The 13858-nt window shown below is 38.3% G+C and overlaps 1 protein-coding gene across 2 annotated transcripts in view; it reads right to left on the reverse strand.

Moving 5' to 3' along the window:
• The window catches only part of ERO1B (endoplasmic reticulum oxidoreductase 1 beta), a 60471-nt gene that overhangs the window by 12985 nt on the left and 33628 nt on the right, over positions 1–13858 (reverse strand). For both annotated transcript variants that reach the window (XM_088020153.1, XM_088020154.1), the window contains exons 7-9: positions 8645–8765; positions 8456–8502; positions 3329–3355 (exon numbers count right to left, since the gene is read on the reverse strand). In XM_088020153.1, the coding sequence (XP_087876279.1) occupies positions 3329–3355; positions 8456–8502; positions 8645–8765 (195 nt within the window). The remainder of the gene's footprint in view (positions 1–3328; positions 3356–8455; positions 8503–8644; positions 8766–13858) is intronic.

Here is a 13858-nt window from a genome sequence, read left to right on the forward strand (position 1 = left end):
GTCGTTAAGCATCTGCCTTCAGCTCAGGTCATGATCCCAGGGTCCTGGGATCGAGTCCCACATCGGGCTCCTTGCTCAGCAGGGAGTCCGGTTCTCCTTCTCCCTCTGCCCCTGCTTGTGTCCCCTCTCTTGCTGTGTCTCTCTCTGTCGAATAAATAAATAAAATCTTTAAAAAATTAAAAAATTAAAAAAATAAAAGTATATGAGCAATTTTGAATGTTCATGATAGCAAGGTATACAAACATCATGAACAAGTGTGATAAAATATTACTTCTCTTCTAGTAAAACTTTTAATCATATCAGTTATCAAATAAAATGATCAGATCTAAAGTTCATTTTCTTTTCCTTCTAATCTACCTCTCTAAAGACCAGAGAAGGGAAAGCAGACAAAGCAAAGCTTGTGAAAATTCATATGCCTAAAAATAAGAACATAAACAAGGAGGCCATTCTCATTTGCAAAGCCCTCAAAGCTCCGTATTTGAAATGGGGATGGGTGATAAGTGAGGAGCGAGTAGAAATGCACTTCCATAAACTGAAAATTAGGTAACTTAAAGCAAAATGGTAAAAATAAAAGATGTGCCAACTGAGTGTACTAACAAGACACAACACAGTCGGCAGGAAAGTGCTGGACAGCTTTTCCCTGCATGACGCAGTCTCCGACCACTGAGGTCCCCGTGAAAATGTTAAGTAACACAGTAAGTAACAAAGGCTACATAAAATAATTTTCCATCATATTCCTGCACTCCATCTGATATGATTCTGCTCACATAGTAAATAGTCAATGTACAATGTTTATTGGTTGAAATTCCTGAATGACTGTTAAGTAACATCTGCAAAAGCTGATTTACAAAGGCAAAATTTACCAGCTTCTATTTCTTTTTTTTCCTGATTAATATTATTTTTATTATGTTAGTCACCATACATCATTAGTTTTTGATGTAATGTTCCATGATTCATTGTTTGCATATAACATACTCAGTGCTCATTGCAACACGTGCCCTCCTTAATACCCATCACCCGGCTACCCCATCCCCCACCCACCCTTCCCTATGAAACCCTCAGATTGTTTCCTGGAGTCTGTAGTCTCTCATGGTTCATCTCCCCCTCTGATTCCTCCCCCTTCAGTCTTCCCTCCCTTCCCCTAATGTCCTCTGTGCTATTCCTTATGTTCTTCATATGAGTGAAACCATATGATAATTGTCTTTCTCTGCTTGACTTATTTCACTTAGCATAATCCCCTCCAGTTCCATCCATGTTGATGCAAGTGGTAGCTATTCATCCTTTCTGATGGCTAATATTCCATTGTATATATGGACCACAGCTTTATCCATTCATCTGTTGAAGGGCCTCTTGGCTCCTTCCACAGTTTGGCTATTGTGGACATTGCTGCTATGAACATTGGGGTGCATGTGCCCTTCTTTTCACTACATCTGTATCTTTGGGGTAAATACCCAGTAGTGCAATTGCTGGGTCATAGGGTAGCTCTGTTTTTTTTAAACGTCTTGAGGAACCTCCACACTGTTTTCCAGAGTGGCTGTACCAAATTGCATTCTACCAACAGTGTAAGAAGGTTCCCCTTTCTCCACAACCTCTCCAACATTTGTTGTTTCTTGCCTTGTCAATTTTTGCCATTCTGACTGGTGTAAGGTGATATCTCAGTGTGGTTTTGGGATTTGAATTTCCCTGATGGCTAATGATGTTGATCATTTTTTCATGTGTCTGTTAGCCATTTGTATGTCGTCCTTGGAGAAGTGTCTGTTCATGTCTTCTGCCCATTTTTTGACTTATTTGTTTTTTGTGTGTTCTTTATACTGCTTCTATTTCTAACAATACAAAGCAAATTCAACTATCCAATTTAGAGAGTAGGTCTCTTTCTTTTGGATTTAATTTCATTCAAATTCACATTCATCAAGTGACTTATAAGACACTGACTGTAATTTTTTCTCTCACAAAAGGGCTAGATTTACAATAACAGGATGTGACATTTGGACACTGTTTAGTGATTTTCAGAGGCATTTTCACAGGCATCATCTACACTCACAGTGTAGGTACGATAGTTGGCTATTGCCAGTCTCATGCCCAGATGAGGAAATGGAATCTCAGAAAAGCTGAGTCAGTTGCCTATAAAAATAGGAGTGTTCTCTGAAACCATGTATCAATATTCGGGGGCTTACATCAGTAGGATACTACAAAAGTGGTTAATACAGAATACCCTAGAATTCAATATTGCCCATACAGTTCACTCCCAACCTCCACTAGCAATATTCAGAGTCTCTCACCACCTCTTTTAACCTAAGTACTACTTTCCACAATTTGTATCTTTACAATACAGCTACTGAAACAAAGTTAAGAATCGTCTTCCACACAGGCCATGTATCAATATCATTCCTAGTAGCAGCGGTACGTCAATAACGTTCACCTTAATAATGGCCAATATATGTACACACTTCATTAAAAACAAAGAGAAATCATGTTCACAAGATAACATCACCGATTAGCAGACCATAAAATAGAATTAAGTACTTAGTTTTACTCTGTAGAGTTCCTATAAGGTTATGATCCCCTGTATCATTCAACTTGCTTATCTTTCATGAATACATTTTAACTTTTGCTTTCATAAATGAATGGCAATTTGGTAAATTTTCTAAAAGCATCATATATCCAGTTTTTAAACAAAGTTGTTAAAATCCTAGAATGTTTTAGCTTTCCATTGATAGCATTTGTATTTTCAACACTAGAAAATATAAGAATGCAAAGTATCCACCAAAACAAATGATGTAATATATGGTGATTAACATAACAATAAAAAATTTTTTAAAAAGAATGCAAAGTATCTCCTGGGATCTATATTGCTTTATCTTTTAATTAGACAAGTTTAGGCTATATTAACATGTGTAAACATTGTTTAAAATCTTCTGAAATCAAATTTACCTTCCCTCAATTTCATATATATATAAAAAGTACTTCCTTCCAAAAAGAAGGTCTCTACTTACAAAGTGGGTTTGCATAATGGTTACTAGAAAGCAGTCTGGATCAGTGGTATATACAGAATGAAAATAACACTGAGAAGCTAGTTATGAAAACCTGAGGCCAGTATCTGCCCTGTATATTTCCCTAATGCTGATTATTCTTGGCTGAGCAATAGCCTCCAAATTGTCAAACCATTGTATCCTAAAATACAATAACTTAAAATATGTCATTTCCTTTCAAACACTGTCACAATTAGTTGTCTAGGTAATGAATCCTGAACTTACAAAAATATATTAAATAAATCCATACATTTTTTCCAAGAAACCAATAAATTTAAAATGCAGACATATAAGTTTACCTTCCAGCCACGTGTAGAATGATTCTCCTTTAAAAAAACACACAAACACACACAGATTTGGGTTAAAATATTTTAAACAGTCATTTACAAATCAGAATAAATTAAGTATATAAAATATTTCCTATGACAGACTAAGGAATATCTCTAGAAATGGCCACTGCTTCTTGTGAAGTAGAAAAATCGGCATATGGTTCTAGACAATAAAGCCCTAAAGTAATTTAAGCAACTTTTGGACAATTTTCTTATAAATGATATTTAACTAAGCAAAAATTTTAAGAAAACATTTCAGTCAAAATATTATGTAAATCTTAATCATTAGAAGGTGAAAGAGCTTAAAAATTTTAAATTTGCTTTTGATAACCATAGGACTCCTTAAAAATTCTAGAAAAAACAGTGAATTATAATACAAAAATCAAATCAGTAATTATTCCATTTTTTCCTGAGCAGTAAAGCTATGTATATTACCTCAATTATCTAAGACTACTAAATTTCGAGGGGTAACTTTAAAATCCCTTAATTTTCGAGATAATTTTTCAGAAAAGTCAATGACTATTATACAGCGGGACCTGACTTACCTATGTACCAATGCTAAAAGATCTATTTCTAGATCAGTACTGTTCTGAGTGGAACAAAAATGGCAGTCAATACAGATCAAAATAGTTAAAGATAAGTAACTCACAAAATGCATTACTTTATTTAAGAAAAGCAAAGCATAAGAAAAACCCAACACATAGACGAGCGGAGCAAGGAGTCTAGGGGATAAATTAGATGGTGAGGAATTGCTTTGTTTCCTGAGAGTCTTCACACTTTGTAAAACTACACAAACATCTTCCCACAGACTAATTCATTCAACATACTCTTCCTAAGGGCCATTCATCATGAGCTCACTTGTTTACTCGAGAAACCCCAGATGCTATCAGGGAAAGTTGAGCTCCCAAGTCCTCAATAATCTGGCCTCTCACCTTTCTAACTTAAACCACTCCCACATAAAGTCTTCCCTACTGCTCAGAGGGTCTCCCCAAACATGCCTGATCCTTCCCTTTCCAACTCCATGGTCCATGCCATTTTCTCCTGATCACACACAGGATCCGATTCTACTAGACTACATCTGTCCCATTACTCAAGACTCATCTCAAATGGCACTTCCAGACCCCCCCCCCCCAGTGAGACAGGCTCTGTCCCACGTCTGAAGAGCTCTACCACCTCCTACTGCTTGTACTCTGTATGTGCAGCACCTCTTATTATGTACAGTGCTTATCATTCCTGCTGTATACTGTCAGCTCCTGCAGCGAAGGCGTCATGTTTTACACATATTTCTATCCTGCACAATGCCCATCACTGTGTCCCCGAACACAGATAAGTAAACATCCATTTGAAATAATTATTTTGACTGTTTGGGGGCAATTTATTATGACTGATATTCATCTGGTAACCTGGAATAACCAACTGTTGATAAATCACTATTCACCAGATTAAGTATTACAATAACAGATTATAAGTTACAAAGTCAGTAAGAAAATAAAGTCACAAGACCAATTATTGGCAAAACTATCTTAACTTCTCTCCATTTCTTCAGAACATATTTTAGTAGATTATAATAACCAGATAACTGGGAAGTCGGAATGTAATCCTGGTTTCTATACTAAACATTTAAGTAAAAGGGAATTTATAGTTTTTTTTAACCATAGGGTAAATTTACATTATAAAACTCTTATTTTTTTGTCACCATTCTTTGGTAGCTATTTCTGAAAAAATAGGATAAATATTTTCTTTTGAATTAAACAGAGGAAAAATCAAATTTTGATCATTAAAAACATTTCCTCTATACCTGAGGCATACCCAAACACAAGAATTTTAACTCACCATCTTCTCCTGAAAAAGAAAACAGTAAACAGGATTTTAGAAACCGTCCTCCACAGTTCAGATTCCAATTTTATTTACTTTAATATGAGATTAAAACACTTACTGTGTGTTAAACTATTAATTACACTATGGACCTTGGTCAGGGTGTAGTCACCCTGCAAGTGAGACTTCTTAAAAAGAATATAGGCCCAAAGTACAAGATCTTCGTATGTTTTATACAGTAAAAAATATCAGAAAGCATCTAAAAATACTCCTAAAGATCACTAGTTTCAATAATTAGCCAATGGACACAGGCACTCCTTTCATCATTATATACACAACCCTCTCTTCCAAGCTGCTGCTCCTCGGCCTATACACACCTTAAGAAAAGTATTTCCCAAACCGTGGTCAGTGAAACCCTCACTGGGGGGTGCCACGGAGCTGCCCAGACAGGGGGAAGCAGCCAGAGGTTGGGCTCTCAGGAGCAGAGCAGCTCGGCCTTTATCGGCTTTGTATGTGGACTTCTCATACCGGGTTTCATTTTAGGGAAGAAAGGTTCTGTGGTTCAAAAGCTGTTGGAAAGCCAGCAGGAGAAGCCTCGCTGTGTGGCTCAGCAAGAGCATGCAGGCAGCCGAGCCGGGCCTGCTGAGGAGCTGCGAGCTGACACCAGCAGTTGCCATGGGCACAGCACACAGAGAGCATCAGCCCGAGCCTGCCTGATTACTGCACGGGTTTCTCACCCGGCAACCAGGACCCCTGCTCTCCCCTCACCTGGTGCTCCGTCTCCCTTCTTTCTTAGTCCGGTTTTCTTCCCCCTCTTTCTGCCTCTGTCTTTTCCTACGTGGCACTCTCCTTCCTCTCATCTTTCCAGCAGTCTCACGTCTCTAATTTGTCACAACATGGACGTGAGGTATTTCTTAGGATGTGACGGTTTCGTTAAATGAACTATATTTTCTGCTTTAATAGGAAGCGATCATATTATTCAACCATAAAAAAGAAGGAAATTCTGCCACTGGCAACCACAAGGATGGAGTCCGAGGACCTCATGCTGAGGGAAGTCAGTCAGAGAAGGACAGATACTGTATGAGCTCTCTTGCATGTGGAATCTAAAAACAAAACAAAACCCTCCAAGCTCATAGATCCAGAGGACAGACGGGTGGTTGCCAGAGGCAGGGGGTGGGGAGTGGGCAAAACACGTAAAGGGTGTCAAAAGGTACCAGCTTATAAGTCCTGGGACTGTCATGTACAGCATGTCAACTACAATTAATAACACTGTATTTGAAAGTTGGTAAGAGAATAGATCTTAAAAGTTCTCATCACAAGAATAAAAATTCTGTAATTATGGTCACAGATGTTAATTAGACTCACTGTGATCATTCTGCAATATACACAAATATTTAAACATTGTATTAAACACCTGAAACTAATACAATGTTGTATGTCAATTATACATCTATCTAAAAAAATATTTTAAAGAAAAAGAAGAAGATAGCAGGAGGGGAAGAATGAAGGGGAGTAAGTCGGAGGGGGAGAGGAACCATGAGAGACGATGGACTCTGAAAAACAAACTGAGGGTTCTAGAGGGGAGGGGGTGGGGGGATGGGTTAGCCTGGTGACGGGTATTAAAGAGGGCACGTTCTGCGTGGAGCACTGGGTGTTACGCACAAACAATGAATCATGGAACACTATATCAAGAACTAATGATGTAATGTATGGTGATTAACATAACAATAAAAATTTTTAAAAAATAAAAAAATATTTTAACTCCAATCCTAAAAAAAAAAAAAAAAAGTGATCATAGAAAAGATCTGAAAGAATACCTACCAAACTCTGTACTATGGAAGAGAGGTGTAGAGGCAGGGTGGGTATAGGGGAAGGGTAGGGGGGAGCTTTCTCTTTTTACCTTATATAACTTTTGTGTTGTTTCCATTGTGTGTGTGTGTGTGTCTGGGGTTTTCATTTTTATAGTAAGTTAGAAGGGTAAAAATAGCAAAAGAGACAAAGAATAAGAAACCATGCACACCTTTTTTATGATCCAATTCCCTTTTCCAGCAGTATCAGAATGAGTTTGGGGAAGAAAATGTGCCGCATTGTAAGACAGTGAGCATCTAAAAGCAGTCCCTTCGGTCAACCTTTCTGTGTCTCTATGGCTCTCAGAAATGCCTTCAAGATACAAATCTAGACCAGGAAATTCAAGTTCTTAAATCAACCCTGGTCTAAAGAAAACATCAGAATGGCAAGTCAATTACAGGGCTACTCCCAGGGTTTGGCTCCTTGCTGACAACAGACTGAGGATGTGCCCAGTAAGTTTTATGTTGATTAACCTCCAAAAATGCTGTCCCATAGAAATATAATGCCAGCCACATATGTAATTCCAAATTTTTCTAATAAAAATTTCTAGTGAAGTTTTTTCTAGCATCCGTGTTTTAAAAGTGAGAAGCACACATGCGCTCCAATGCGATAACTGTGTGAGGCCACAGCTAAAGGTGTCCTATCAAACGGTAAAGTTCTGCTTAATGACAAAATATTTTACATTGCTTCAGTTCTTAAATTTAAACAAACAGCCAGATGTAAAAGTTGGTTCTGCACCAGCCGTATTTCATGTGCTCAACAGCCCGGTGTGACAAGTGGCAACCTAGTCGGCCGGCGCAGGTTTACTGTTGTGCTGCAGGCATCCTAAGTGTCTTCAACAGCTCTGCACCCTTAGCACTCAAACGTGGTGCGTGGACCAGCCAGCATGCTGGGCATCACCTGGGAGCTCGTTAGAATCCTGGGCTTCACCCAAGACCCACAGAATCGGAACCTCTATTTCAACAAGGCTCCGAGGTAGTTTGTATGCACACTCAACTCTGAGAAGCACGTTGGGAGCCACTGGTTCTCAAACATGCCTGTGTGCTGGAATCATCTGGACAGTTAAAAAAAAAAAACAACACTTGGGTGTAAGCCCACAGATTCTGACTTAATTAGTATGGGATAGGGCCTGGGCATCCAGATTTTTAAGAGTTCCCCAGGAAACCTCTTATATCTATGGATTACTCATATATTTTGATTTATTTCCCATAAAACTCCTGTTTTATTTAGGGCCTGGTACATATCAGGCACTCAATAAAAGCCAGTAATTATGTAAAACATGCAGAAAACTTGAGGCTGAACTATGAATTCACCTTATACTTTTGATCACTCAAATTAAAGAAAATATAGTTGAAAATTTACTCAGATTAAGTTTCGTTACAGAGGCATTTTGTAAATAATCTCTAAAGGCATGAAAATGTATGAAAAACCCACCTCGGCTAGGTGCCAGAGGATTTAAAGGACGATAAACAGATCGAGGCCTGAAAAAGCAAGTGCAAAATTCAAACATAAAATGATTTGACTTCTTTTACATCATTTTTTTTTTCCCCAACAGAACCCTACTCCCCTTCCTCCATCCTCCCTCTAGCCGCTCCTCCTCCTTCCCCTGCCCCCTCCAGTTACTTGAAACAGTTTTCTTCGTAGATGCTGTTCCACACTCTCCATGCGGAGGACCCTTTATAGCCAGTGTAACGCTCGGGGTTCAGCAACAGGTCTACATACTGAGCAGCTGGAGATCGCTCATCTGAACAAGAAACAATTCATAAAAACCACCCACAGGTCACCAGTTGTCTGAAATGTAACACTGTAACACAAACGTAACTACCAAAAGGTCAGAGAAAGGCTACGCTTTTCAAGTAATCTCCAACTTAAACGGTAGAGAGGTTAGCACACTTGTGACTGTACTTGACCCGGGATAACTCATACTTGTGAGAGGAAAAAACAACTCCTCCCTTTCCTCTGGATACTCCGTGCTCTCTTAAGTAACAGAACACCCCTGACCTTCTTAGAAGCATTCATTATTCTTAAGTTTTAACCACCCAGGATCAAAAAGACCTAAACCGAATCATAATCTGTTCCACTATTTGATAGGATTTCTTCCCTGTGCATACACCTACCCAAACACATGCTTAGAAACATTTCTTTTTAGCGTATATTGTACTAAAAAGAGATTTTCCTGCTATTCTCTACTTTGGACTTATGAAATAAATGGCTCAATAACTTTGTGATTCAAATTTGATCACAGAGTTACACAATGCTCTAGTTTAAACCAATACACATTACGGTTTATTTTATTTTTATCGCTGTTCATACAGAAGTGCTTTTCCCCTCTTAAGCCCATATACAGCAGGCACAACTTCAGGAACTTGTTAAGACATATAAATTAAATAACCATTTTCTTTTTTTAAGATTTTATTTATTTATTTGAGAGAGACAGAGACAGCGAGCACAAGCAGGGAGGGGTGAAGAGGGAGGGAGAGGGAGAAAGAATGTGAAGCAGACTCCCTGCTGAGCACAGAGCCCCATGCGGGGCTTGATCCAATGACCCTGAGATCACGACCTGAGCTGGAACCAAGAATCGGACGCTTAACCAATTGAGCCCCCCAGACACCCATAAATAACCATTTTCTGTGTTGAAATCCAAATGAGTCTTTACTAGATCTCTACTATTTGGGCATTTTAATAGAGATCTCCGAGGGATACAAAAGATAAAATGGTCTTCATTATTAAGGCTTACATTCTGGATAGAAAAGGGAAATACATGCTTTCATACGTACAGAAAAATTATAATGATCATGCTTCACAAACGGATGATCATAATACATGGAAACTAAAGCACTATCTATGTTGACACAGATGTACTCCTTTATTTGTATGCTTCTTACCTTTTTGTGTCATGAGATTAAATCATGGTATGCAGGCACCAGACTGAAAACAGTGGCCAAATATGGTCATTAAAATATGGTCTTTTTTTTTCATTACTAATATATTTTCCTTTCAGCCAACAGTATTCACTGAGCATTCAGTGATCACAAATGAGATTATCTGTAACCCTAAGAGGACAATAGCATCCCGAGCCATACCTTCCAAGAACTACCTGGTACTTTTTGTAAGGAAATAGGAAGAACACAAATATAATTACAAAATATCACTACTAAATGAATTATATCTAGCTTATAGACAACAGAAACATGAATTGAAGAATATTGGCTGTATTTTTAGCCCTAACATTATATAGATACTCTACAAGTTAAGGCACAGAAAACAGGTAATTTACAGATGAACAGAAACTGTCCAAGGACATGGATTGATTTGAGACTTAAAAACGGTAATTTTAAAAAATTTTCATTAAAAAAAGAAAGATTCAAATTATGGAGTGTGGCTTTTAAAGTTCAAAGAGAAGTTTTACAATTCACTAGTTTCTTATATATTTTTAATTTCTTTGAGTTGTTCTTAAGCTCATTTGCAAAACTGATCTGATTACATATAAGCTTTACAAATATTAAACCTACCATAAACATACACGTTCACTGAGATATATATGTACACATGTATAAAGAAATGTGTGGGTGCATGTAAGTTTACACATATGTGGGGTCATCTGCGACTGTACACATCAGACTGATATCAACCTCTTCACCCAACAAAAGCAACTGAACAACCAATAGAGAAAAACAAGATTCAGATGTTAAGATACATCTTAAATCATTATACCTTAAGGGAGTGACAAATCACAAGAGTTAAATCAAGTATATCAATGTTTAATTTAAAATTTTTATTCTCAATGTCCTTAATGTGTATTCCCTTAATTTAATCAAAAGTGGGTTGTTGGTTTTTTTAAGTGGTTTCTAAAAATTTTAATACTTTTTCAAATCATGAAAAGGTGGGTCTTGTTAACTTACAGACGGGGTTAGCAAACTATGACCCACAGGCCAAATCTGGTCTGCGTATTTTTTGTAAAGAAAGTTTTATGGGAACATAAGCCACGTTCGTCTGCTGCTTTCACACAATTACGGCACAGTTGAGTAGTTGCAACAGAAACCGTGCAGTCCACGAAGCCGAAGATATTTACTATGTGTCCACATACAAAAGAAAATGCTCGTCAGCCCCTGACCTACACCAACAAGAACTTCATGGCGTCTAGATGAGGAAGCCGGTTCCCCCATCCTTCCCCTGGGACCACCTGTGACATGATTTTAATTAATTTGTTCAGAAACTACAGCTTCTTTCCATTTGCACAGCCATAGCATTCACTTGGATAACGCTCCTGGGACCCCTAATATGTCCTCCTCCCCAAATGCTTTCTCTTCTTCCTCCCTTTATAGAGCTCTTCCAAAACTGTTCTATTTGACCATGCTAAGAGTTACCTAACGATTCAAAGACTGTCCACTGAATCAAATACCTAATTCTGGGAATTCATCAATTTCAACTAGTGTTTTTTCTTCCTTTTCAAGTATACCTTTTTTCCCAACTGAATTTCCTTTTCACTGTCTCAATTGAGTATTAGTGTTAGGAGGCTACACTGCATGTTCTAGGATGAGAGCCAGCCCTCCACACCTCCTAACCCAAGTATCTCTTCAGACATAGCACAGGCCAACTTAGCGTGCAGGCTTTTTGTTTGTGGACACAGATAAAAAAAATACTGCTGTAGACTCAGGATTGAGCCTCTCACCCTCCATCACCAACTCTATCCCCGACTGCTAGTAATGCATTATTAAAATAGAATTTACTCTGGGCGCCTGGGTGGCTCAGCTGGTTAGGCGACTGCCTTCGGCTCAGGTCATGATCCCGGAGTGCTGGGGTCGAGTCCCGCATCGGGCTCCCCACTCAGCGGGGAATCTGCTTCTCCCTCTGACCCTCCCCCCTCTCGTGCTCTCTCACTCTCTAAATAAATAAAATCCTAAAAAAAAAAAAAAATTTACTCAGGTGAGGAGAATCTATAGTTTATAAAGCTCCCAAATCATTTTGATACACAGCCAGATTTAGAAACTATGGTTTTAAACAATATTTAAATTAATGAACATGTTTTAAGGGAAAATATAAAAGTAAAAATCTGTCATACTATATAGGTTATTTATGAACCAACCACTTCATTCAGCAAACATTTATTGAGCAAGTACCATGTCCAGGCACTGCTCTAGGCACTAGGGATAAAGTAGTGAACCAGAAAGACAAAGCCTCAGGTGGCTGACAATCTAGTTGGAGCAGACGGACAGCAAACAGATAAACTAAATAACCCGCCCCGCACTCTCTGATAGTCCTCAGTACTCTGAGAGCAGGCAGCAGTGCCAACACAGAGTGAGAGTGCTTTCTATTTTCTACAAGCAGGTGACAGCAGGCTTCTCTGATGAGGTGACATTTGAGCAGAAACCCGAAGCAAAAGAAGCCATGCATAAAGGTAACAGTGACTACAACAACAAAATAGGAGTAGGGAAAGCAGCTTACCTTAACCTGTTAAATTATTTAAAAATCTACTATTTGATCTATAAGGATCATCTTCCCTTAAAGACAGAACAACAACAAAATAGAGAACAGGGGTGTATAGATACATTCCAATAAACTGGGGTGAATATTCTTTAGATTGTTTTAATCCAATGGTTTTAGATAACTGAAATAACTAGACAATGACTCCAAAGCTACTCTGATGTGTTTTTACAAATTGTACATATAAATCATAGGGATATCCACGAACATCACTACCCAGAGGAATAGCGGTAATCCAACTAGTAGAATGGTTTATATGTTTAAGGACCACACAAAATATAAAAATTACTAATTTTTTAAATTATGAAATCCTAAAAATCTTAAGGAATGATTTTATATAAATTCTTACAGGACATCTCTTTCATTTTTACAATATAAGAAGCTAATGTTAAAAAATTAGTTAACACTATACTGATGAGAAGTAACTGAGTACATCATTGATCATACCAAGTGATCTCTGCAATTGAGTAGCATTTTTTGGTAAATACCTATAATAGAAATATATATTTACATTGTTTACTATGAGAAATATTCACAGAAATGATTTTTTAATCTAAAAATCTGTTAACTAAGCACTACTAAAAATATTTTAATCAAAGAATAGGTAAAATGATAAGCTGGCAAGAAGTGAGTGTTGAACACGAAGTATAATTAGAATGACAACCAAAGAGCAAATGAAAGAGTAAGCAGTGACGTCAATACTTAACCTAGGTACAACAGCTTGCTTTGATGAAACCTTTGCCAATTCTAAATATCATAAAGTAGTATTTTATTAATTTCCCATTATATCCAGATACCCAAAGAAACTTTTTTTTAGATCTCTTAAAGATATCCCTGCTGAGGCGGGGGGACGGAGGGTGGCACCTGGGTGGCTCAGTCCGTTAAGCATCTGCCTTCGGCTCAGGTCATGATCCCAGGGTCCTGGGATCGAGTCCCTCATCAGGCTCCCTGCTCAGCCGGCGGGGTGGGGGGGGGGTCTGCTTCTCCCTCTCCCTCTGCTGCTCCCCCTGCTGTGCCCTCTCTGTCAACTAAACAAAATCTTAAAAAAAAAAAAAAAATCCCTGCTGGGGGTGCCTGGGTGGCTCAGTTGGTTGTCTGACTCTTGATTTCGGCTCAGGTCATGATCTCAGGGTGGTGAGATCAAGCCCCGAGTCAGGCTCCGTGCTTAGCCCGAAGACTGCTTGGAATTCTCTTTCCCTCTCCCTGTGCCCCTCCCTGCCGCTCACACTAGATAGATAGATAGATAGATAGATAGATAGATAGATAGATAGATAGATAATGTACATATATAGTGTAGGGATATCCTACTTTAAAAAAACAAAAAGATGTCTTGCTGAAACCACATAAATCATG

Source organism: Eumetopias jubatus, unplaced genomic scaffold (genome assembly GCF_037043125.1).
Source record: "Eumetopias jubatus isolate StellerSeaLion01/CBP00866 unplaced genomic scaffold, mEumJub1_p1.0 scaffold_17, whole genome shotgun sequence".
Classification (NCBI taxonomy): domain Eukaryota; kingdom Metazoa; phylum Chordata; class Mammalia; order Carnivora; family Otariidae; genus Eumetopias; species Eumetopias jubatus.